Here is a 25346-nt window from a genome sequence, read left to right as displayed (position 1 = left end):
TTAGTCTCCGCGGGTCCTCCAGGCCCCGCCCCGGAGGCGGAACCACGCCCTCCGGTGTAGACCCCGCCCCGTTAGGCCCTTCTCTTCCCTCCCTCCCCCGCCCCCGTGCGCCTTTCATTTTGAAACTGGGGCCCGCGTTACGTCATAGGTGTGCGCGCCGCGTCCGTGCACGTACTTCCTGGGCGGGAACACCAAAATGGCGCCAGAACCAGTGGCAGGTTGAGTCTTGAGTCTGCTGGCCCTATCCGGAGCCAGTGTGCGGTCCCGGGCCTCTGGTCCCTTTCTGGACATGGAGGATGTGGAGGTGCGCTTCGCTCACCTCTTGCAGCCCATCCGGGATCTCACTAAGAACTGGGAGGTGGACGTAGCAGCACAGCTGGGCGAGTATCTGGAGGAGGTGAGGGCGGAGGGGGAATGGCACGAGCCTGGGGACTCAGGCGTCACTGCCACTCCCGCCTCCAGGTCTGTAAGCCGTCTGGTGTTGTGTCCTCAGTTTCTCGGTTTTTTTTCCTCCCCCCGACTCCAGCCTGCCTCTCGAAACTTTCTTCAGTTAGATTATCCTGGAGCTGTCATTTCCAGGTCTCTGCCCGTTAGCGAGCTGGGAAATCGATCTGGTTGGATGATAACCATTTTCTTCAATAAATACATCTATTTCTGTTTTCTTTTCGGGGTGCAATACATTAGGAAGCATCACGTTCGTTTTCTCTTTTTTTTAGCCTAGGGCTTTTTACGAACTTGGTAAGCGCTCTACCACAGAGTTTTTTTTTTCCTTTATCCATTTTTTCTTCTTAAGGCAGGCCTTAAACTCGAAATCTTCCTGTCTCAGTCTCTCGATTATTTGCGACCCTAATTTGCCTGAACTCTTAATTGTATTTGAGAGATCTGGATTTCCGAAGGGAAAGGGAGTTAGTATTTTAGACCTCAAGCTCCGCCCACGTTTTTTCCCTGGTGTAGCCTGACGCACCCATACCCGGGGCTCTTAATTTGAGCCAGCTTTGTCCAGAGGGATCCGCCCCTAGCATGTAGTCCTGCCCCTCGCTGTCATCTAGTCTAGTCTATCCGCATTTCATCCCTCCATTTTTAGCAGCAGTGTCTAGATCTCTTCAGACTCTGCTTCTTTTCTGCATTTTCACTCCGCAGCCCAACTCAATCGGATTCCACTACTGAATAGTTACAGATCTCTTTTCTTGAACAGCAGTGGTTCATCTTACGAAATCCAAGAGACCTCGAAATTCAGTTGGGGGGCATTTGTTGGTCTGACAACTTCCTTTTTGAAACAATGCTATTAGAATTTCAATTTCTTTCTTTTTACTCTCCTAAGTGTTGAGCTTCGCAGGATCGAGCCTTCTCTCCCTTAAAAATAGAATATCTTACTTGGGTGATTTAAAACACGGTTTTCAAACTCATCATGTGGTGGGATACTGCCTCTACTTGTAAGTTGTCGAAGTGTTGTCTCCAAATCTGTTTGTTCTCACCACTCGCTTAGCATGCTATATGAGCTCTTGGGTTTTATTTAAAGTGGAGTTTTTGGCTTTTGGTTTAAATTCTAGTTCTCAATTTTGGTAAAGAGTTTTACTGTTCAACTAAAGATGGAAATTAAGAGATGTAATAAGGCCTCATACCTCACACCAAGTTTCCTATGGATTCTGTCAGTTATTCTGCCAGCGTATTACTTCGGTTCATCTGTTTCCCCACTGTGTCTGCTCTAGGCCTATTATGCCTAGATATGTAAAACCTTCTCGTCCATGTTGCTAGATTGAACATCATCCAGTAGCTAGTGTGATGCTTCAAAATTTTTAAAAAGGGATGGGAATGCAGGGAATTGGAGAGATGGTTCATCAGTTAAGAGCACTGGTTGCTCTTCTAGAGGATCCAGGTTCAATTCTAAGCATCCACATGACAGATTACAACTGTCTGTAACTTCAGTTCCAGGGGATCCAATGCCTTCATCTGACCTCTATTTGCACCAAACACATAGGTGGCACACAGACACATGCAGGAAAAACACTTACAAAATTATTTATTATTATTATTATTATTATTATGTTTGTTTCGCTGAAGCATTGGAGCCTGTCCTAGAACTCACTCTGTAGACCAGGCTGGCCTCAACTGACAGAGATCCTCCTGCCTCTGCCTCCTGAGTGCTGGGATTCAAAGGTGTGCGCCACGCCTGGTGCTACCCGTCTAGTTTTTTAGAAAATTAAAATCAGGGCTAGAGAGATGATTCTGGTTAAGAGTACTTGCTGCTCTTACAGAAGACCTGGGTTTGGTTCTCAGAACCCAAATACAGCTCACAGTGCAACTTGTAACTCTATTGCTCTACTTCCAGGGGTTCCAGGAACATCTTCTGGTTCCATGGACACCTGCAAGCACATGGTGCACACATAAATGCAAGCAAACACACATCTTAGGAAAAAAAAAATACAGCCATGCCACAACATGGCTTAGTGTAAAGCCCTCAGGTTTTCATAGCATTCATTGCCATTGCTCAGTATTTTTAGCTTTACCCGTGGATATTCTGTACCATGTGCTCTCTTTCTTTTTTTTTTTGGTTGTTGTTTTGTTTCATTTTAACTTAAAAATATTAAAATTATTAGCCAGGCAGTGGTGATGCTTGCCTTTAGTCCCAGCAGCACTCGGGAGGCAGAGGCAGGTGGATCTCTGAGTTCCAGGCCAGTTTGGTCTACATAGCAAGTTCCAGGAAAGACTCCAAAGCTACACAGAGAAACCCTATCTTGAAAGAAAAAAGAATTAATTATGTGTGTGGGTGCATGGATACCAGTATGCTTGCAGAGGTCACCACGCTCTATGGTAAGCACATTTACCCCCTGAGCTATCATCTCATTGCCCGAAGGTTTCATACATAGTAGGCAAACTCACTGTCGCACATCTGGCAGCTCTTCACTTCCTGAGCAGTCAGCCTGTGGCACCCCATGCTTGTTCTTGGCTGAAGGGTATCTGATTTCTTGTCCTACTAGGTACTGTTCTGTTTATGACTAAGTCTTTTATTATTGTTATTAACTATCCATTTGTTTATTTATTTATTTTGTAATTCTGGCTGTCCTGGAACTCACTCTGTAGACCAGGCTGGCCTGCCTCTGCACTTGGGAGGCAAATCTCTATGAGTTCAAGGCTAGACTGGTCTAAAGAGAGCTATAGAGCAAATTCCAGGACAGCCAAGGCTACACAGAGAAACCCTGCTTCAAGAAGCCGAAAGGGAAAAAGAACCCCCTTCAAAAAAAAAAAAAAAATGAAAAACCTGGATGGCAAATAAAGCAAAAGTACTTTATGTTTTGAGATAGAATTTCTGTTCTCTAGGGAGAAATTCTACATACCAAGGTAGCAGTACAAAGGTGGTACCAAGATAGGAGCCACATTATTGGCTATTAGGTGCCTACTTGGCCTGAGCACAGCTTCTTTGTGTTTTATATAAAGCAATGTAGTCTTTACAACAAAAACTGGTATAGTCACTAGAGAGATTAAATGATATGCTGCAAGTCAGAGCTGGTAGTAGACAAGGCAGATCTATTCCTCCCACTGCTGGTATCTGTGTGTTGTCACAAATTGGTGATAGATTGGAAAGAAAAGGTTGGAATACTATGAAGACTTTGACTGAGGGACCTGCTTTTATTTGAGGTAAAGGGAGTTGCCATGTCTGGTATGCTAAAACATTTATGTAGAGGGGACATGGAGCTTGCCTCAGCCGAAGGCATAACAGTATACCTTACAGGGGAGTGTGGTAGCTGGAGGAGACCGGGGAGTTTAGAGACTTCCCTTGGAGGCCTTATTTAGAGTTTCATGGCCTTCCCTCTGAGTGGCAGAAGGCCTGCAAAGAACACAGAGGAGAAGAGTGGGGGCCAGGACCCCGTTAGAAGTTAGAATGGGCCAGAGCAGCAGTCATTAGAGAGCAACCTGGAAGTGGTAAGGGTTAGATTGAACTGGCAAGTAAGCTGAAGTCCTTCAGTTTCTGGCTATGGGTAGAGATGCTTGGAGTCCAGCATGGACGTGCTCATTTGACTCTTGTTTATAAAAATCTGGATAGTTGGACTGGTGAGGTGGCTCAGAGGTTAAGAGCACTGGCTGCTTTTTCAGAGGTCCTGAGTTCAATTCCCAACACCCACATGGTGGCTCACAGCCATCTGTAATGAGATCTGGCGCCCTCTTCTGGTGTGTAGGCATACATAAATGTAGAATGAACACTGTGTACATAACAAATAAATAGATCTTTAAAAAATCTGGATACTTGGCTAGGCAGTGGTGGCGCATGCCTTTAGTCCCAGCACTTGGGAGGCAGAGGAAGGTGAATCTCTGTGAGTTTGAAACCAGCCTGGTCTACAGAGCTAGTTCCAGGACAGCTAGGACTGTTCCACAGAGAAATTCTTGTCTCAAAAAACCAAAGAGAGAAAGAAAAAAGAAAGATCTGGATAGTGAATAAGACAATTGGACACATGGATTTTGGCAGCAATAAGAGTCTGTAAGATCTTGTGTTAATCCCCAATATCTTACACATTTCTGTGGGGTATCTTGATTTTTTTTTTTTAAGATCCTCAGTAGGTACCTGTAAATGAAACCTCAGAGCCTCAGGAAGAAAGCTGTTCTGAGGATAGATTTGGCAGTTGTTGACATGTGTGTGGCTGGTTGCTTGAACACGGATGGACAGATGCACATGGTAGAAGCTGTTGGCGGGGGAGGAGCCAAAACACTGGCTAAGAGCCGAGGTTCAGAGACTAAGGGTTGGAGAGGGAGATCTACTTACGGCACCATTTCCTGAGTTTCCCAATCAAAGGATAGAGAGTGCTGCATTGGTCTGTCTCGTTTTCCTTCTCTTAGGGTAAAGGGTCTTTCTGCTGGAGTCTGTCCCTGTTGGCTTTGACCAGGGTGGATACAGGGTGAAGTGCGAGCAGCTGGGGAGGAAGTGAGCATAAGCTTCTCCTGCACTGGTATCTTATTTCCTTTGAGACTGTCTCACTGAGTAGCCTAGGCAGACCTTGAATCCTACCTCAGTTCCTAACTGCTGGGATCATAGGCATGCCCACTGAGTCTAGCTTACTAATGTTCTCTCTTGCAGCTGGACCAGATCTGCATTTCTTTTGATGAAGGCAAAACCACTATGAACTTCATTGAGGCAGCACTGTTGATCCAGGGTTCAGCTTGTGTGTACAGTAAAAAGGTGGGTTCCACAGACTGCTGATCTTTGTGCTTCAGCGTTGACGGGTGTAACATGATTCACTCCTGGGACAGCAGCAGTGTACATCTGTCTGTCTGTACATCTGTCTGTAGCCTGCTGTCACTGTGGGTCACAGTTAGGATTCCTTCACAACTTTCAATGTCAGAGAAAAACTGGAGTTTACTGTTTGCTTTTTTTGAGACACATCTCATGCATCCCAGGCTGATCTAGAACACTGTCTACCTGAGGAAGATGACCTTAAACTCTGATACTTTTGCCTCTACCTCCTGGAGTGCTAGTATGACAGGTGTCAATCACCATGTTCAATGGTGTTGGTGGGGGCAAAGCTAGGGTTTTGTGCATGCTAGGTGAGTGCTTCACCAACTGAACTACATTCCCAACCTGTTTGTTCTATTAGTTCAGACTGGCCTTAAGTTTGCTGTGTAGCTCAGGCTTGCCTGGAAGCCCTGATACTTCCGCCTTTGTATCTCAAGTGTTTGGATAACAGGCGTGTTACTGGATGAAGGCAGACATCAATCTGATTACAGGGGAAGGGTAGTTAAGGTACCCTCTCTACTATTGCTTAGATTCTTAGCTGGGGTCATCCTTGTGGTTAAGACCATGATGGGGAAACCCACAGAAGTAGCTGACCTGAGCAAGTGAGAGCTAAGTGACTCTGGACTGACATCTGGGGAACCTGCAAGGCCCTCTGAATGTGGGTGACAGTTGGGTGTCTTGGGCAGTTTGTGGGGCCACTAGCAATGGAACCAGTATTTATCCCTAGTGTATGAACTGACTTTTTGGAGCCCATTCCCTATGGAGAGATACCTTGCTCAGCCTAGATACAGGAGGGAGGGCCTCAGTCCTATCTCAAGTGATGTGATGTACTTTGTTGATTCCCCATGGGTAGGATGGGGGGAAGGGGGAAAGCAGGAGGATAGGAGGGAAAAGGAAACAAAAGATTGTTTTAAAAATAAACAAATATAAAAGGATTTGTTTTTGAGATGAGGTCTTATACTCTAACCTAGAACTTACTGTATGGCTTAGACTGGCATCAAACTCATGATAATTCTGCTTCAGCCTCTGTGTGCTGAGGTTGCAAGCATATGCCACCACTCTGGGTAGTGAGAATTACTTAATAGTAGTAAAACTGGCTGGACTTGTATGGAGATTTGGAAGTGAAGGCCAGTGTCTAATAAGAAAGGTTCCCTCCCCCAAGGGGGGCCTGTTTCAGATAGGCTCCTTCTTTCTGTGTCCTTACCGATTGCCTCTGCTTGCCAGGTGGAGTACCTCTACTCGCTGGTCTACCAGGCTCTGGATTTTATTTCTGGCAAGAGGTGAGTATTAGAAGTGAGCCAGCAGGAAGAGGCCTTCATCTTCCGAGCTGAACCCTGCTCGCAGCTTGGAAGATTCCCAGTCTCCCAGGATGCTATGTTTTACTTTCTTAGGCAAGCCAAGCAGCTCTCTTTAGTACAGGAAGATGGAAGAAACAGGGCTCTCAACTCAGGAGCTGCCTATGAAACAGAGGATGAGGTAAGTTGGGGCATGTGGACTCTGCCCTGGGTGCTTGCCTGGGCCTGCTGCCATGAATGCTTGCTTTCTCCTGCAGCTCCTATCACTGGATGACTTCCCTGACTCCCGGGCTAATGTGGATCTGAAAAATGACCAGGCATCCAGTGTGAGTGTCCCGGCCTTTGAGGTGGGGATAGCAGCTGTCTTAGTGTTGCTCCATGTAGAATTTAGAGCTCTCCCTTCTCCCGCCCACAGGAGCTGCTTATCATACCCCTTCTACCTATGGCCCTCGTGGCCCCTGATGAAGTGGAAAAGAACAACAGCCCCTTGTATAGGTATAACATTGGGCTAGCATGGGAGAAAAGGATGGGAAGCCTGCCTGGAAAGGGTCTCTGTAGCAAGCTTGTTTTTGCCAACACAGCTGTCAGGGTGAGGTCTTGGCCAGCCGGAAGGATTTTAGGATGAACACATGTACCCCTGGCCCCAGAGGTTACTTTATGTTGGATCCAGTGGGCATGTGCCCTGTGGAGCCTGCAGATGTGTGTCCCATGCCAAGGAGCCAGAAAGGTAAGCGTTTGGATGTGGGGGCTGAGTGGGAAGTAGATCTTCTGGGAGACCACTGCTGGGTACCTTATGCCTGCCATCTCTAGTTTAGAAGCTATCTCATAGCACATACCTTTCCCATTGTGGAAAGGTTAGCTAGAGCTTCTCTCATCTGTTCTTGTACCTTGATTTCCAGCCATAGCTCAGTATTAGGGTCTGGCATCTGGTGTCCCCCTTTGGCACCAGTGGGGACCTCCTGGGAACGGGGCTGACCTTGTCTAATCTCTGTCTCTCTCAGATGCTGAGGGTGGTGAGGAACAGCCAATGGAAGTCTCTAGGAATGGGAGTCCTGTTCCTGTACCCAGCATCCCCCAAGAGCCAGGTGAGAGGAGAGCAGCAGGGAGGTGGTACTCTGACCTTGGATGCTCTCAGTTTCCTTTGCCTGTTTTGTTTGCTTCCTGTTCATTGCCTTTTGGGGAACAGGCCTAATGGTAGCAGATACAGTCTTATGTTGGCTCTCTGTGCTTGGGCATAATCATCGGTGAGATTTGCTTTCCTCTGGATACATGTACATGGTAACAAAGACTAGCTGAGCTGGGGCGGTACCTCTGTTGGAGCACTTGCATAGCCATATATAAAGCTCAGGGTTCAGCCTCCAGCATAAATGCATATGTAAATAAGCAAACACATAAATAATTGCCAAGAAATAAGGTAAACTGCCAGGGTCCGGCCAGTATCAGTCCTAGGCTACAAGAGCCATCTATTCTGGACTGATGTCTTTGGGGCTGTGTTCAGAACCAGCCAAACAGCCCTGGGTCCAACCCTGAGTGGGGGAGTGTGGACAGGGAAGTCCTAGCTACCCAGAAGCATTAAGAATGAGACAGAAACATCTTGTCATTTCAGGAGAGCTCTCAGTCAATACTGGAGACCACAGTTTATTCAAGCATCCTCTTAAATAGCTTTCCAAAGGGGGGTACTAGCAGAAGACAACTATTATCATGTATATAGGGCTGACTAGGAAACACTTTCTTTAACCCTGGAGATGGTCCTAGAATGCACGTACACAAATTCTCAGACTTTCTGTAAAAGGCACATCTCACCAGTCTTTAGACACATCCCATTAGCCCTCATGATGGACTTGGGGCCTAGGTCTATTGTTACACATACTAGAAGCCATTCTCCACTGTGGCCAGGCCATCCGGAGGTAACTAGCTGACATCTAAAAGACAATAGGAGATTTGCGCTCCTGGAATTGAGCTGAGGCCTATATCTGAAATACCATATTCGGGCTGTCCCCTTTTACTCCCCCATTAAACCAACCAAAGCATGCCAGAGTGAGGAAGAGAATATAAAGCCTTGTTCAGTTTCTCTAATGCTGAAGTGTGAAAGTGAGAAGAGCTGGCCTGTCCGGCTCTTCTAGGAGCTTCCAACATGGTAGCTCCACCTGCTGCCTGGCCTCCAGCCTCTTGAGGGCTAACTGGTTTCTTGGTTCCTACCCAAACACTTTTCTAGAAGGCCCAGTGCTCAGCGATGGAGATGAGGATGCAGAGGACGGAGCAGAGCTCCCGGAGGTGGCTCTAGAGCCTGCAGAGCCCAGGACCTCACAGCAGGTGGGACAACAGTGAAGCTGCTGCGCTCAGGCTGTCAAGAGCAAGCCCTGCTTCTGGGGTAGAATTAACGTTCCATGGGGCCAGCAGTACAGTGGTCTTGGCTCCTGTGTTTCACACTGATGTTGTCCCATCACCCTAATTTTGTGTATCCTCTCAGAGGTAGTGTCTGCCCAGAAGCCTGGCCATCCTCCCGCCAGACTGCTTAATTGTAGCTTCCATGTCCTTTCCCTCTGGAGGCAGGATGGCAGTTGTTCTTTGATTGGCAGTCAAGGCTCTGAGCCATGTGGAGCTCCTAGTACCCGTGCCATGAGCTGATCCTCAAGTTCCCCTGCTGTCAGGCTGGCATGAGAGAAGGAGTCTGGAGGACCCTGCTGCCGCTTTCAGCCCCATGGGTGTAATTTATCCGGAGATAATTAAGAAATCCTAGCTGGGCAGTGGTGGCACAGCCTTTAATCCCAGCACTCGGGAAGCAGAGGCAGGCAGATTTTTGTGAGTTGGTGTCCAGCCTCGTCTACAAGAGCTAGTTCCAGGACAGCCTCCAAAACTACACAGAGAAACCCTGTCTCCAACCCCCCCTCCAAAAAAAAAAAAAACCCAAGAAACATAAATCCTTATTTATTGAATACAAATAAAGTACACACAAAACTAAGGCCCTGAGGCTGGGGCTGTATTTGCATGGAATTCTTGACTAACCTGTGGGAAGCCCTGAGTTTAGTTCTCAGCATTGTACTATGACTCCATTAAGAAACTAGGGAGCTGTAGAGATGGCTCAGATGTTAAGAGTGTGTACTATTTTTGCAGAGGATCCAAGTTCAGTTCCCAGCCTCCATATCAGATGGCTGATAACCATCTGTAACTCCAGCACCATTGGGGGGGGGGTTGGTGCTGCTGCCTTCACAGACAGGCATCTGCACTCATATGTACACGGACTACCTCCCCACACAGAGACTTTTTTTAACTTAAAATGTTTATTGATTGAGACAGGGTTTCTCTGTGTAGCCTTGCCTGTCCTGAAACTTACTCTGTAGACCAGGCTGGCCGCCTCGAATTTTACAGAGATCTGACGAACTTTTGTGTACGGAGCGCCTGCTCCTGTCCAGGACTGAGACCAAAAGCCCTATAGGAACCATTTGCTCAGGCTGCTTCTGCCGTAGCCCCTGGCTATAGCCTCCTGAACTTAACAGTGTTCAGGAAGGGACAGTACAGTAGTGGAGCATACAGTTGTGCAACCTGTCCTACAGAGACCTCAGCCTGCTCAAAAAGCCTCATGAGTCTTTGTGTCCTAATCCCACAGAACACTCTTCTTAAGTTATGCAGAGGATCCATAGTTTTTTTTGTTTTGTTTTGTTTTTCGAGACAGGGTTTCTCTGTATTGTTTTGGAGGCTGTCCTGGAACTCATTCTGTAGACCAGGATGGCCTTGAACTCACAGAGATACGCCTGCCTCTGCCTTCCAAGTGCTGGGATTAAAGGCGTGAGCCACCAACGCTGGCAGTTTGTTTGTTCTTATTACATCTTGCAAACTAGATTGGTCAGATCTGTCAAAGCCTCTCCTACTTCATAAAGATCATATCCCACCATGGGACTTAGTAGAACCACTAAATCCCCATAGCAAGCTGGAGGTCACTCCTGTGAACAAAGCTCTATGTGGCCTGGGGAACTGGGGTTCAAGTACAGCTTCTCTTAGTCCCAGTTCCCTTAGTAGTGCCTTCTCCTTCCTGCACTATTTTTCATTCGCAGACATTTATGGGGAGCTCAGATAGGAATAACCAAGTGTTCCTAATGGCTATGATAGGCCAGCGGACTGATGTCCTTGATATCTCAGGTTATGCAGCCTTTGCCTTAAGGAGGGATGGATAGTTCTATTGCTCATATTTTGTATCCACAGCAGTCAGGCTGATGCCATACGATTCCATGTCCCACAGCCTCACAAGCCAGACTGTGACAGGCTCCTCCATTGCTTGTCCAAAAGTATTTCCCACTTCCACCAGTTTAAGTGGTGACCACCATAGCTTCTTACACGAGGCCATAGTATATCCCCATCTGCATGCTGGGTCACATATTTGTCCCTTTTTTACTATTAGGGGCCTGACCCGACGGCTATTTCCTATCACTTTTTATCCTGTTCTCCTCCTCACTCTTAATTATTCCATGGGTTCCAAGTTCTTGACTCCCAGGAAGGGCTTTTGAACATGGATCTAATTTGTACTTCATCTCCCTTTCAGCCTCTAAGCCCTAAGAAATGACAAGTCAATGCCTTTATCTCCTCCTCTCATTTATCAGATTTACTTGCCAGATCAGAGAGAGGCTAGGATGAAAGATGCTCACTGCATCTCCTTTTACTTAAAGTTGCAATTTCTCCTTTATACAAACAAGTTCTTGGTTGGCTGCCATCTCTGGCTCAGGCGCATTTCTTACTACACACAGGAATAGTCAAGAAACCTCCTCCACTGCTTGCCAATAATCTTTCCCCTGGCATGCTGTCAGACTGAAAAATTTCCTCTAAATCCTTTCGCATCCCCCTATTCATGTGGTGGACCCCACTCATGAAGCAGGTATGCTACCCCATTCCATATGGATAAGACTGCCACCCTGAACTCCCTTCACAGACACTAATCCTAGCGGCTCAGCCATGGTTGCATGTTTCCCTACCCCTAGTAAGAACCATGCAGCTGCTGCCATAGCAAGAAGACTGACACAGTACACGGAAGGGACAGCTGTATTTGTAAGTTTCCTCATTCTTAGGCTGCACAGCTTCAGTTACATGACTTGTTACCCTGTACATCCAGGACCATGCCCTTCTCCATTTCGTCTTTTGTTCTGTCATGTCCCTGTTCTGGCGTCAGAATGTTGTGTGACATTCTTTTTTGGGGAGATGTGAACAAATGTCTATTTACCCTAGATAAGGAATTGAAGACAGATCAATGTGCAAATAGCATCAAAGTCCAAATTGCTGAACCAGTGAGTTATTGGAATTACTTAGAGTGAGGGATATGGGTGAGGCGTTACCTATAGGAGCAGAAATGACTCAGAAACACCTGCATCACCAAAGACCCATCCAAGCATATGTGACAGCTCACAAAAGCTGGAAACCTGGAGCACAGCTCGAAGGCAGCTCAACAGGTTAGAGTGTCTTAGTAGTGGCTGCTCGGTCTCAGCTTCTTCCAGGAAGCTCAGCTTGTCTAAGTCTTGTATGAAGCTTGGCTGGTATCTACTTCTAAGCCTGCTAAGTGGTTGGGCTGTTGGAGAATCTTCTCAGCAGTCTTTACTGTTTATGTATTCTTGGGGAAATAGGGACCTAGTGAATCTGGACAGTTTTAGGAACTTCCTGAAGCTATTTTGAGTTTACTTGATATCTTAATGATTATCCCTGTAAGATGGACTATTTTACCTCATTTTAGAACAGCAGTTCTTAGTCTGTAGGTTGCAACCCCTTTGGGGGTGGTCCCATATCAAATATCAGATATCTACATTATGATTCCTAACTGTAGCAAAATTGTAGTTATGAAGTAGTAATGAAGTTTTATGGTTGGGGTCACCGCAGCATGAGGAAGTGTTTCAAAGGGTTGAGACATTAGGAAGGCTGAGAACCCTGCCTTAGAGCATGCTGATGTTTCCTTTTTCACATCTTATGTCATAGTTGTAATCTAGGAGGAAACTGTTCAGCACAAGTGAGCACCACCACAACTGGCAGACTTTATGTGAATACTTGGGATTGAACTCAGGTCCTCATGCTTGCAAGGCAAGCATTTTGTCAACTTTTCCCAGCTCCTCCTTAAGGCTTTTTACTTTTTAGTCCCTAAGAGGCCCTTGAAAACAATGTGTTATTGTGAGCCTAAGCAGAATTTCTGGGATCTTGAGAGCTGTGGGTGGAGAGGAGCCAGAAGAGAACCTGTGAACTATTTCTTTGCAGAGTACCACCTTGCCAAGGAGATACATGCTGCGGGAGCGACAAGGGGCCCCGGAGCCTGCCTCCCAGCTGCAGGTGAGAGATACCAGGCCCCTGGGCCCTGGCAGGGAGGGTATATTCACAGGTATACCGTCCTGCCTTTGCCCTGGTGCCCTTTAGATCCTCAGCACTTCTTCCAGAAGCTTAAGTCCTTTCCCACGTAGCTCTGGCTCTGTGATCCTGGGCTCTCACCACTTGTGTCAGCTCTGGTAGGGAAGCCTCATGCTCTCCCCTCCTCAGCTTCTGCTTGTGTTTGTGCTCAGGAGACCCCAGACCCGTGGCAGAGCCTGGACCCTTTTGACTCCCTGGACTCTAAGCTCTTCCAGAAAGGTCAGTAGGATTGGTGGCACCTCCTTCACGTTCCCCTGCCTAGGGCTACTGAGTTACGAGGTAGTGGATTGGAGGGTCCTGTATCCTCTCCCCTTGGTCACTCATGAGGCAGTCCCTCTCCGCTTCCAGGTAAGCCCTATTCTGTGCCACCCGGTGTGGAAGAGCCTCCAGGACAGAAGCGCAAGAGGAAGGGTGCCACCAAGCTGCAGGACTTCCACCAGTGGTACATGGCTGCCTGTGAGTGTGTGGGTTAAGGTGGCATGCACTTTTGCCTGGGTGCTAGGATTTTGGCCTGGCTCTTGCTGATCACTCTCTCATAGATGCTGAGCATGCTGACAGCAGGAGGTCTCGACGGAAGGGCCCGACCTTTGCAGGTGAGGCTGGGGTTCTCTGAACCTGATCAGGGAAGGTTCTTTATCTGCCTTTCCCGGTTCCACCCCCATTCTCCCTGCCAGGGTCAGTTGATGTCCTGGGTGGACAAATGTGAGCTTGGGCTGGATGGGGAATCTCCTTATAAGGACTTTGTCTGCAGACATGGAAGTGCTGTACTGGAAACACGTAAAGGAACAGCTAGAGAACCTTCAGAAGCTCCAGAGACGAAAGGTAAGCACCAATAGTATTGAAGTCTGAGACCCCACAGGGCCTGGAAGTTGAGTTTCCTCACAGATATTCTCTGGACAGATGACTGAGAGATGGCTGCCCAGGGCTAAGGAGGATCTGTGGCCTGTAGAGGAGGAACGCTTGGAAGAATCCCTAGGAGACCTAGGGGTAGCAGGTAGGTGCCATTTGATGTGGGGTGGGGTCGGAGGTTGGTGCTCTCAGCACATCCTGCTGTCTGAGCAGCTCCTCTGGTCACTTCTCCCATGTCTCAGCAGACGACTTTCTGGAGCCCGAAGAGTATGCAGAGCCTGAGGAGGTGGTGCCTGGGGAAGCTGCTGACCTAGGTAGGTCCGGATGGGGAGCGGCTGAGATGTGCTGAGGGAGCAGGAGCTGCGGAGGGGAGGGTGTGCAGTCCCACCGCTGCAGCAGCTCATGCCTGGGCCTTTCTAGATGCAGAGGCTATGCCAGAGTCCCTGAGATATGAGGAGCTGGTCCGAAGAAATGTGGTAGGCCTGGGTCCCAGGTGGGAGCAGTGGGGCACCCTGGACCTGTATGTGCAAGGGAGAACCCACTGGTCCTTCTGTAGGAACTCTTCATTGCCACCTCCCAGAAGTTTGTCCAGGAGACAGAGCTGAGCCAACGCATCAGGGACTGGGAAGATACTATCCAGCCCCTGCTCCAGGAGCAGGTGAGACATGCTGTTGGGAACCATCAGCTTGGGGTTTGTTCAGAGCGGTCTCTCCATTTGAAGCTAACATGTCCTTTCCCTGTTCAGGAGCAGCATGTACCCTTTGATATACACACCTATGGGGACCAGCTGGTTTCCAGGTTCCGCCAGCTCAATGAATGGTGCCCCTTTGCAGAGCTTGTAGCTGGGCAGCCTGCATTTGAGGTGTGCCGCTCCATGCTGGCCTCCTTGCAACTGGTGAGTGGCCTGGGACACGGGATGGGGAAACACCTGTGGACTCTGCTGATACCTCGTTTCCACAGGCTAATGACTATACTGTGGAGATCACCCAGCAGCCAGGACTGGAGGCAGCTGTGGACACCATGTCTCTGAGACTGCTCACACACCAGCGAGCCCATACACGTTTCCAGACCTATGCTGCCCCCTCCATGGCCCAGCCTTGAGTGAAGAGCACTGAGGTGGGGTGGAAGGTAGTGTATGCCTGAAAATCTTGTTTCCCTTGTGTTGTGGGGCCATTTACTCCAGTGCTGTTTCCTGCTAGCCTAGACTAACAATGTGGCCTTGCTACCCCCACCTGTTCACCCAACAAACCTTTTAAGCGGGCTGCAGATAGAGAGCACACACACAGATCAAGTACATGCATTTACTGACGGGACCTAGGCAGTCGACTTCAAGAGAGGATGCTACGGAAGGCAGCTATGTGCTGACGTACACTGTCTACAATCTGTTCTGCTGACCTGCTCCGACCATAGTAGTCCGTGAAGAGTCCATCTGGGTTGAGCAAATAGATGGCAATGGAGTGGTCCACAATATAGTCCTGGTCCTCATCCTTGGGACCGGCACTGTAGTACACACGGTAGTTCTGACTAGCCTGGGCCACTTGTTCTTTAGAACCAGTCAGACCCAGGAGTCTTGGGTGGAAGTCCTGCACATACCGGGCCATGGCTGCCACATCGTCCCGTTCTGGGTCCACGGTGATGAAGACAGGCTGCACCAGGGGCAGGTCGGGCTCTGCCTCCAGCTTCTGTACCACCTGAACCAGCTTTTCCAGCTCATCAGGGCAGATATCAGGGCAGTGGGTGAAGCCAAAGTACATCAGCACCCACTGGCCTCGGAAGTCAGCTTTGCATCGAGGCTGGCCTTTGTGGTCCAGCAGGCTGAAGTCACCCTGGCCCACGGCAGCCTGGCGCAGGGCCTCCATTCGTTGCTGTTGACGCCACTGTTCCTTCTCAGCTCTTGCTGCCAGCCAGGCCCAGCCCAGCCCAGCCCCAAACAGGGCAGTGATCAGCAGCCTAGTTCTTAGTCCAGGGCCTTGGGGCTGGCTCTGCCCTAACCAGTGTCTGGACTTTACATACAGAGTTTCGCTTCCTGGGATCCTGAGGACTGGAGGTTTGAATTGAGAGAGCCTGGGCCAAACTCTGGGCCCTAGAGCCTGTAGCGCCATGGACGTGAAGCTCCTGGAAAAGAACAGACAAGGTGCCTGGGCCTCGACTGCTGGAGAAATTTCTCACCCCACATCCAAGCACGTTAGCCAGCTGTCTGTACCGGCTTATCTCAGCTTCTCTGAACTCAGAACTGCTCCCCCTCAAGCCTTAAGCATCAGCCTAGGCAACATCAAATGTCCATAGCTGGCTTGCTCCACGCCTGTCACTCCTAGTTCTTTAACTAGGGAGCCTCAGCCTCACCAACCCAATGTGTGGATAACCTGCACCTCAACTGCCAGGCTTCCCCTCTAGATGCCTGGAAGCATTCAGAATATGCTTTGCCTGGGCACCAGAGCACATGTATCTATTTACAATAAAAAAGTTTTTAAAGGAAAGATGTTGACACTGTGATTTACCAGCTTAAGAGGCTAACCCTTTCTAGCCTCAGGTCACTCACTACGGGGTTCAGTAGAAAACCAGTGGCACCAATGTCACACAGCCCAGCCCATTCATGCGCAGGGCACCGTCGGCCCATCTGTCTCTGAGCTGGCCCCTGACACCACCCTGAGAAGAGGGACTGGTAAATATGCACAACGCACCCCTTTTCTGGTCCCCAGTACCTGCACCTCACACCAGCAAGTCTAGCTCACCTCGGAAGTCGTGTGTTCACGGTGTCCCACCCAGCCCCTCCCCCCCGTGGATGGAGGGCCAGCTCAAATGCGGGACCCACCCACCTGGTTGCGGTGGGGTCAGATTTAGGGCTGCGCGATGGTCGGTGGCAGGACTAATTCAGCAAAAGGTGAAGGGGGCTGGAAGGGTGCGCGGTTCGACAGTACGAGCGCCTCCTGTAGGGCGCGGCGCTGTTGGTCGCTGAGCGCTGGGCCGTCCAGGTGTACGCGGAGCCAGGGTGTTCCTGCAGCGAGCAACGGGAGCAGTTACCTAGGTCACAGCGGGCGCCCGGGAGTGTGGGAGTGGTTACGGGTTCCGGACGGCGCTCACCGCGGTACAGCCTCTGACCCACGTCGACCAGCAGCTCGGCACCCACTCCCGGCCTGATCGGCTGGCCCGCTCGGCTGCGTCCGGCCCCGAGCTCGTGCAGCACGCGAGCCAGCGGCAAGGCCAGGACGTGCTCCACCGTGCCTGGGAAGAAGGCGGTCACTGAGGAGCTGCGGGTGAACACACGAGGACAGGACCAGGAAGGAAAAGACGCGGAGAGGAAGTGGGTGGGGCCTGGCGCCGAGGATTTCCGGTCTCACCGTCTGCGGGTGCGAGCAGCTCCTCTTGCTTCCTGGCGTGGGGCAGGAGCTGGCGGCGTTGCGTGGGGCTCCCGGAGCACAGTGCTCTGGCGAGGCCCGGATCCACGCCCTGCGCCGAAAGCATCAGCTGGAAGCGGCGCAGCGCAGAGCCGTCGTCCAACGCCGCGGCCACTCGGGCGGTGCCCTGGTCTTGAGTTTCCGCCTGTCCGCTAAGCCAAAGGATGGCGCCCCCTGCTGGCGGGAGGGCCGGAGCGCAGAGGCTGCAGGGGCTGCAGGGGCTGTCCAGGCTGCAGGGGCTGAGAGCTCCTAGTACACAGATAGGTGGTCGGGACCCCAGCCCTCTCACCTAGCCTAATAACCAGGTCCCGTAGGTCCGGCGGCCCCGCACCATCCAGGCAAAGCAACGCTTCTTCCACTTCCAGGGTATGGCCCACGGTGCGGCCCAGAGGGTTATCCATGGCAGTCAGGGCTGCGGCGACCCGCAGCCCCAAGCCCACTCCGGCACTAACCTGGGGAGGCACTCAGTGTCTAGCTGGCATGATCAAATTCCATGCCTGCTGCACCTGGGTTAGGATGTCAGGAAAGGCTTGGGGTGGAGATCAGAAACCAACGCCAGGCCTCAGAGGTGGTGGTGTGGGGTGGTCTTGTGCGCCCTAAGTGGAGGGGTTAAATGGAGGATTTCCCCAGGCCCAAGCTCAGGACAGCCTTGATTAGACAGGGTAGGATCACTGGAAAGGGGGATTGCTAGTTGGCTCTACCAGGACTGTTGAGTGGGCAGAGGCAGGAATATGATAGAAGGTGAGGTTCACATTCCTCCATAAAGAGGTTAAAGATGCCAGGCGGTGGTGGCGCACGCCATTAATCCCAGCACTCGGGAGGCAGAGGCAGGCAGATCTCTGTGAGTTTGAGGTCAGCCTGGTCTACAGAGTGAGTTCCAGGACAGCCAAGGCTACACAGAGAAACCCTGTTTTGAAAAACAAAACCAAAAAGACAGGCCACAGAGGCCCATCACAGGCTCACCAACGTCTTTGCCAGCTCCCGGGCCTGCTCCTGGTCTGGGAAGATTGCAGCCCCCCCAAACTTAACATCCACCACCAGAGTGGACAGTCCCTCCACGACCTTCTTACTGAGGATTGAGGCTGTGGAGAGCAGAAACATCACCCCAGGGTGTGATACCTGGGGACAGAAGGGAGGAAGGTGGCACTGCCTAGTGAACTGGTTGTCAGTCAGGTCACCTGTAATGAGTGGCACACTGTCCACAGTAGCTGTCACATCTCGTGCAGCATACAGGATTCCATCAGCAGGGACCAGCTTCTCACTCTGGCCAACAATGCAGCAGCCCACTTCCTCCAGCAAGTGCAGTATCTGTTCAGACACCTGCAGTGACCTCTGGGAAGCACCACTGACCCAGCAGAAGTTCAGAACATGGCCTGAGAGTGTCAGTCATCTGATTCTGATGACTGACCTGTGAAGGACCCTGATTAGAACCTGATTCATTATGACACATTAATGATTAGCTGCTCATCGGTGTTTTCTACCATTCCCAAGTATTGGTACCGATCAAAGTTCTCATGATGACTCCGGCCTATCCACAATCAATGACCTTTAGAATAGTCAACACACTCACTGGTGACCCAGATAAATATCCTATCCACGGATCATCCTGTGATTCTCCCTCAACCCAGATCAATGACAGATTAGTGGTCCACGGGTACCTGCTCTGGGCTCTGGGTGACACTGAACCCAGGAATAGACTCCAGCTTGTCCAGTGTGCCCCCTGTGTGTCCCAGACCACGTCCACTGATCATTGGCACCTGGGGGGTAGGAACACTGACTGCCCCCTGCACTGCTCCCCTGGTTCACATCTTATCTCTGCCCTAGCAAGAACTCCAGCTGAAGTGACTTTTTCAAGCAGTTGTAATATTTTCCAGTATTTTAAACAGTCCAAGGAAAATAAATTGTACTTGGCGGGGAGCAATTTGTCATTAGGGCAGGAGCTGGCACTCATATTATCTAGGACCCAAGTCCAAGAGACACAAAGAGAAAGGCCCAGCTCTTCTTCTGAGGGTTCTGTGTTCTGTGGGGTACAGAGGCAGTTGTACTCCATGGTGGAACTCGGTCTGCATTGGGGGCTAGGACATCCTGGGTTTTGACTTTGAGAGCTTTGAGCCTGGCTTGAGGGTAGGAGGTGCCTCTGAGTGGGGCAGAGATTTGTGGAGGTGGCAGTCACTAACCTTGCAGCTACATGCAGCCAGGGCAGGTGCCAGAACCAGGCTGACCTTGTCACCCACGCCTCCTGTGGAGTGCTTATCCACAAGCTTCTGGTGCCAGGCCCGGGGCCACTCCAGTTGCTGCCCAGAGTCTGCCAGGGCCCGAGTCAGCACAGATGTCTCCTCTATGTCCATGCCCTGCAGCCGAATGGCCATCAGCATGGCCCCTAAGTATGGACACATGAGTGAGGTGTTCACAGAGCATGCGTGTGGGCCTGTGATGGTGTTGGGGTGCTATGGAACCTTGAGGTGCATAAGGGACAGTTAGGGGGTCAAAGTCCAAGTAGGGCTTCCCACACACCAATTTGTGTGTCCTGAGCGCTTCCATCCGTCACTGCATGCACGAAGTCCCTGATATCTGCCTCACTCAGACGCCCTCCATCTCGTTTCAGGCGAATCAGCTCAGGCAGCTGCTTGGGTTCCCTACGCCCTCTCGCTGAGACGGCACCAGCTGCCTCTGGGGTTGAGGGAGGTGGTAACCCTGGAGCTGCCATTGCTCCTGCCTGCAGGGGATATTGAGACACTGCTGGAACCTGCCTCCCTGTCTATGTTCCTGAAGCCATGGTCACTTGTCCCAACCTTGCTCCTGTATGTGCTTCTGGTGCCCATCACCGACCCATGCCTTTCCTAACACCCAGCACCTTCCCACACCCCCCCTCCCCCAAGTCTGGCTTCCATTTCTCGACCTCACAACGACCCCAATCCAGTACCTATTCAACTCAGGGGCCTTTACCAGTTTTCTGGATCTGGCCCGGTTCCCACCTGGCATCCCTCAGCCCGGAGTGGAGTTAGGTGCGGAGCAGACAAGCCACTGACAGAAGTAGTTCAGCGACAGCGGGCAGATGGGGTGGCCCCAGTAGGCGGCACTCATCAGCGTAGGGCCAATCACCACTTCAGCTGCTCCCTATCTGCTACTTTGTGGCCAATTGGGGATGTTTCCCGGACCTTAAGGGCCAGGAGATCATGGTGCTCTGGCCCCGAGTTCGCTCCGCCTAAGTCCCTGGGGTCTTGATACGGGTCCGGGGCACTGCTGTGCTAACCGACTGGTCGCTAGGTTCAGACACTCCCAAGTTCAGACGCCGCTGAGGCTATCGCCGCTCGCCTTCACCGCCTCCCACTCCACCCCTTGGCCCAACCATAGAGACACACACAACGCTGGCTTGAAAAGCTTTAAGGAGACAAACAATCGAGGGCCGGTGGGCGCCTGTTGGCGTCAGTTTTCCACGAGGTTCGGTATCATGGGGGCCAGATAGTCTGAATGCCTGATCCCGAAGCTCCAGCCACGAGGCTTCCGGTGCTGCGGGCCCAGGAGACACCGCTGACTTTACCAAGCCAGCTGTTCGGCTTCATACAGGGACTCCTGTTTCCCGGGGACCCTGCTTTAGACCTCAGACCCTCATCCCCCGCCCCTTGACTCTGGACTCCAGACCACCTCATCCACGCTGTAGGCTGCAGGTCCTGGCTTCTGAGTGCTGTCTTGGGGTACCGAAGTCCGCGCCAGCATCGTGAACTGCGGCGCTCGAGTCTTGTAGACCCCCGGGTTCACAACGTGGTAGGCACAGGGGCCTGGGGTCTAGGAGGACAGGGGTAGGGTGTTGGGGTCCAGCCTCCATTCCTTGTGGACAACTGACCCTCCTTTTTTTTTTCTTCCTCAAGCTAGAGTCTCACTATGTACCCCAGGCTGGCTTTGCACTCATAATCCTCCTGCCTCAGTTTCCTGAGTGGCATGGTGCCAGGCATTCCCCCCCCCCCAGCGTCACTGACTCTCTTGATTACTAGAGATGTTCAGCTAGCAGCCCTTTCCCCACCTTGCTGAGATCCTCAAAGCAGCTGCCCACAGAGCTGCGGCCGTAGATGGAGTAAGTTGGGGCTGAGACTTTGCCTATGACACGCGGGCCCAAGAGCGAAGGCACAGTGTAGGACCCAGGGCCTAAGGAGGAGCCAGCAAGAGGTTACGTTGGACCATCTTCTTGCCTTTATGGCAGACTGCCGTTTGGGCAGTGGGAAGGCCCCTGATGCTGGATTCGGCCCTCTGGCCTCACCTGGGGTTTGTTGCTTCGAGAGGATACCCCAGTTTCGGGGAGCGATGGTATGCCGGGGAGCGCTGGGGTACGTCGCGTTTCCTGCGCGTTCTGGGAAGTACCTGCCTATGGAAAGGACCAAGAGTGTGGGCCAGTACTGGGGCGGGGTGGGGTGAGGGACGGGGAGCCTAGCCTTGGGAGAAATTGGAGCCACAGTAAGGTTCGGGTTTCTGGGTTTGGGTAAGAGGTTTCCCGGATTCCGGGTTTGGGTGGGGGAGTTTCCCAGTGGGCTTCCTGGGAGGCAGTTCCACGTTGGGGAGACCGTGCCCCAGGGTTCTGACCCGGTCCTGGAGTGCGGAAGGGCGTTGTGTGGCTTAGGCGACCGTAGATGGAGAAGGCTGGGGCGCCATCGGTGCCGCGCACCGTCATGCGGGCGGGTACCATGTGGCTCGGCCCGGGCCCGCAGGATGTGTGCTGCAAGGGCAGGCGCGAGCCGAAGGTGAAGGCGGGCGCGCGCGGCCGAGATGGGTCGTGTAGGATGTAACCTGCGGGAGCATCCCTGCGTCACCTTCCGCAGTGCCTAGCGACTGCCAGCTCCCCCCTCCCCGCGCCTCCCTTTTCACCAAGGCAGTCCCAGCACAGAACCTCTTCTCCTTTTGCCTCCCTTTTTGCTCCCGGCACAATCCTCCGGTTCCTGGATTCCAGGCACCAGTGCAGACCGCCCACAGTCCCACCTTCCCTATTTCCTCCCGGGTATCCGCCCTTGCTACCGGTGTTCGGTGGCAGCTTGTATTTGGGCCCCGGGCCTCGGTAGAGCGCCGCGATGGGGCCGCGGGGCCGATGTGGCCGCCAAGTGCCGACCCAGACTTCTGAGCCCATGGTGCAGGCGGGGCCGCTTGCGGTTTGCAGCACCTGTGGACAGAATTCGTGGGAGACACGCTTCCCTAGCTCCACTCAGGACCAGCACGACCGAGGGCAAGGCCTAACACGTATCCCATGACACCCGGAAAACAAACAGTAGTTTCCTAGGCTGGGAGGCGGGTGCGCTGGGGCAGGAACGAGCATCAAAACCACCTCTGGCCTCATACCCCAGGGGCTTCAGTGCCAGTTTTTAATTACGTACAGACCAAGTTTGGACCCAGACATTGGAAAGAATGGCCTGGAGTATCTAGGTGGGAGAGGGATTTTAGAGGTGTTAGGAAAGGATGTCTTGGGGGAAGGGGTCTTCTAGGGGTACAAAGCGCTCGGGGGGAAGGTCTGGAGATGCACTGACCTGCTGTGATGGTTACCCTCTTGAGAAAGCAAAGCCAGGCAGCTTGACAACCCTCTCATCAAACTCTCAGACCCCATTATGTCCCGTCTTGCTTCCTGGCAACCAGACCAAGTGCCTAGCCCCACCCTCTGGGGCCTTCAGCCATATCATCGCCTGCTCTGCTGAGACCATGTGCTGGCTGGGTAGACATAAGGCTGTGTGCTGGGCAGATATAAGGCTGGGCCACAAGCCAGCGCACCCATTCCATAGCTAGACAAAGACAAAAACCAAGTTTAAGAATAAAGGAATAATACAGAAAGGTCAATTTAATTATGTACGCCCAGGAATTATTTGCAAAAGCTAATGTTTTAGGCCAGAAAATAATATCAGTTGAATAGAGAGACAACGATGTATGATTGGATCACACTCCAAATTCTCAATGAACCGGGTTTTTTTTGTTGTTGTTGTTGCTTTGTTTTGTTTTTCGAGGCAGGGTTTCTCTGTGGCTTTGGAGGCTGACCTGGAACTAGCTCTTGTAGACCAGGCTGGTCTCGAACTCATAGAGATCCGCCTGCCTCTGCCTCCCGAGTGCTGGGACTAAAAGCGTGCACCACCACCACCCGGCTCAGTTTTTTTTTTAAGTAAACAAAATTGAAAACTTGAGATTAACTCAAACCTTGAGTTACTAATGATACAAAATACTTTAGAGGAAAACCATATAGGATACAACTCAAGTTGTATTCAGAGAAAAATTTGCAGCCTCTAAGACAACCTCAGTGTTAATAAAATTTTTAATGTTTAATGGCACTTAGAATTCATTTTACAAGTAGAGGGGAAAACAAAACAAAACCAAACAATGGGAAAAGAAAAAGAGAAAATAAGGAAAAGGAAAATAACACTATAGTTCCAACCTGCAGAACTGGGGCAGGGGGAATCTCAAGTTCAAGGCCAGCCTGGGATACATAGTGAGATCATGGCTCAATAAAAACAAAATAAAATGCAACAAGAAGGTACTAACAAAATAATAAATATCTATTCGTAAGAAGGTGACACTTCAGGGAGCTTGGTAAAGGAGAAACTAATAGCAGACAAAATTAGACACAGGCCAGGTGTGGTAGCACACACCTGATATCGCTGTGCTGAGGCTGTGAAGGCAGGTTAATCTCTGTGAGTTCAAGGCCAGCTTAGTCTACACAATGAGTCTAGGTTCTCTTATGTATAGAATCTGCAAATGAGGGTACTTTGTCTTTTCCTATTTGTGTCATTTTTATTCCTTCTTTTGTTTTATTGCTGTAGCTAAGACCTCAAGAAATATGCTAAATAAAAGTGGAGAAAATAATCATTTTGTATTGTTCCTGGTTTTAGTGGAAATGCTTTTGTTTTTTTCTCTTTAGTGTGATGTTGGCTGTATGTTTGTCATATATAATCTTTATTGTGTTAAAATATGTCCCTACTGTTTCTAGTGTCTTTGGGGTTTTTAATCAAAAAAGGATATTGGGTTTTGCCAAAAGCCTTTTCTGCATCTATTGAGGTGACCGTGTGATTTCTGTCTTTGAGGCCATTTATGTGTTTGTATTACATTAATTGATTTACATATGTTGCTGAGTCATCTCTCTAGCTTATTTTTTACATTTCTCTCTCTCTCTCTCTCTCTCTGCCTCTCTGTCTCTCTGTTTAAGACAGGGTCTCACTAAATAGCTCTGGCTGTCCTGGAGCTCACTATGTAGACTGGGCTGACCAAAACAACATGGGATCCCCCTGCCTCCCCTGCCTGAGCCCCCACATGACCCTCATTCCTTGTGGGTTTGTTTGTGTTGATTTCTGCCTTAACCCTCCCTTCTGTGGCCTTCCTGGCTCTTTAACTGCCCTGCGTCTTCGAATGCTGTTTGGAGTTGACAAGGTACTGACTAGCTCATAAAGAGGTACCGGGGAAGTGTCAACTATATCTATGGGAGGTCAAGGGTCTCCGAACTTAACCACCAACCAAACTTAACTGAAACTGGGACAGAGAACAGAAGGTAAGGAAGTCCTCTGCTTGTTGAAGTCCACCTTAAGGTGTAGGGCTCACCCCATCCTCTCTCACTGTCACTTAATAGTTCTAAGGGAAGCTGGGATGGGACCAGGCCAGATGAGATACTTGAGGCTACCATGGTGCAGGCTAGGTGCCAGGGACGCTCTGGTCACCTCCTCGATGCCTAAGTCAAGGAGTGCTTGGGACCATTGTGTTCCAGAGGAAGAAAAGGTCCGCTTTTTGTTGGGAGAACTACCTTTATTCTGGGGACTCCAGTCTCTTATTCTAGAAGTCTGGTCTTTCCTGGTAAATGTCTTAAGATTCACTCCTGATATGGATTTCAGTGATGAGTAGATAGAGAAGCCCCTCCCCAAAATACCAAGCACTCATGCCTAGTGGCGTACACCAGCCTGTGCGAACTAACCTGGGTGAGGAGGGGCGTGGAGTGTGATTTGCTTCAGCTAGGGAAGGCTTAGGAGTGAGAGGGTACCTGGAACAGAAAGGGTTTCCGAAGAATCTGGGTGCAGGTTAATGAAGTGACTGCAGGAGAGGCAGGCTATGACCTGAGCTTGTCTGAGGCAGGCAAGAGGGTAAAAGCCAGGAGGCTCCACCCACATTTAAGTTAGGGTGGAATAAGATTGGTCACAGAGAGGGAGATGTAACTAAAGTTTAGGTTTTCTTCATTCTTTCTCACTGAATTTTTTTCCCTCTTGA

The 25346-nt window shown here is 50.6% G+C and overlaps 4 protein-coding genes across 9 annotated transcripts; 1 reads left to right on the top strand and 3 right to left on the bottom strand.

The window, feature by feature from the left end:
* Nucleotides 1–162: 162 nt before the first annotated feature.
* On the top strand, nt 163–16217 carry Ncaph2 (non-SMC condensin II complex subunit H2). Of its 6 annotated transcripts, none has more exons than XM_005067097.4 (21): nt 163–304; nt 5069–5170; nt 6449–6504; nt 6616–6700; nt 6777–6845; nt 6935–7014; nt 7101–7246; nt 7521–7604; nt 8735–8832; nt 12745–12816; nt 13044–13110; nt 13240–13347; nt 13431–13484; nt 13643–13713; nt 13792–13885; nt 13986–14054; nt 14161–14216; nt 14297–14398; nt 14486–14635; nt 14701–14868; nt 15756–16217. In XM_005067097.4, exons 1-20 carry the CDS (start codon nt 290–292, stop codon nt 14839–14841), a joined length of 1719 nt encoding a protein of 572 aa, XP_005067154.1. In that variant the 5' UTR covers nt 163–289; the 3' UTR covers nt 14842–14868; nt 15756–16217. The 6 variants fall into 6 exon arrangements, with proteins under 6 accessions (XP_005067154.1, XP_012966742.1, XP_005067152.1 ...); XM_013111288.3 differs by having other exon boundaries at nt 13983–14054; XM_005067095.4 differs by having other exon boundaries at nt 171–397; nt 13983–14054.
* LOC101827118 (protein SCO2 homolog, mitochondrial) lies at nt 15028–15842 on the bottom strand. The gene has a single exon (XM_005066894.4). The coding sequence runs from the start codon at nt 15840–15842 to the stop codon at nt 15069–15071; it is 774 nt and encodes a 257-aa protein (XP_005066951.1). The 3' UTR covers nt 15028–15068.
* Nucleotides 16218–16577: 360 nt separating the features above from the next.
* LOC101836863 (thymidine phosphorylase) lies at nt 16578–20377 on the bottom strand. Its single transcript, XM_013111290.3, has 10 exons — nt 20082–20377; nt 19650–19851; nt 19313–19515; nt 18794–18892; nt 18314–18443; nt 18099–18217; nt 17425–17587; nt 17079–17309; nt 16822–16962; nt 16578–16735 (listed from the first exon to the last, which is right to left on the bottom strand). The coding sequence occupies exons 1-10, from the start codon at nt 20115–20117 to the stop codon at nt 16578–16580; spliced, it is 1482 nt and encodes a 493-aa protein (XP_012966744.1). The 5' UTR covers nt 20118–20377.
* A 126-nt stretch (nt 20378–20503) lies between these two features.
* Odf3b (outer dense fiber of sperm tails 3B) lies at nt 20504–22796 on the bottom strand. The gene is made up of 7 exons (XM_013111127.3): nt 22643–22796; nt 22140–22281; nt 21711–21914; nt 21391–21495; nt 21157–21278; nt 20781–20921; nt 20504–20645 (listed from the first exon to the last, which is right to left on the bottom strand). The coding sequence occupies exons 2-7, from the start codon at nt 22246–22248 to the stop codon at nt 20562–20564; spliced, it is 765 nt and encodes a 254-aa protein (XP_012966581.1). The 5' UTR covers nt 22249–22281; nt 22643–22796; the 3' UTR covers nt 20504–20561.
* Nucleotides 22797–25346: the final 2550 nt, after the last annotated feature.

Source organism: Mesocricetus auratus, unplaced genomic scaffold (assembly GCF_017639785.1).
Source record: "Mesocricetus auratus isolate SY011 unplaced genomic scaffold, BCM_Maur_2.0 Super-Scaffold_100010, whole genome shotgun sequence".
In the NCBI taxonomy this organism is placed as follows: Eukaryota; Metazoa; Chordata; class Mammalia; order Rodentia; family Cricetidae; genus Mesocricetus; species Mesocricetus auratus.
Note: the sequence above shows the minus strand (reverse complement) of the source record. Positions and strands in the feature narration are given on the sequence as shown.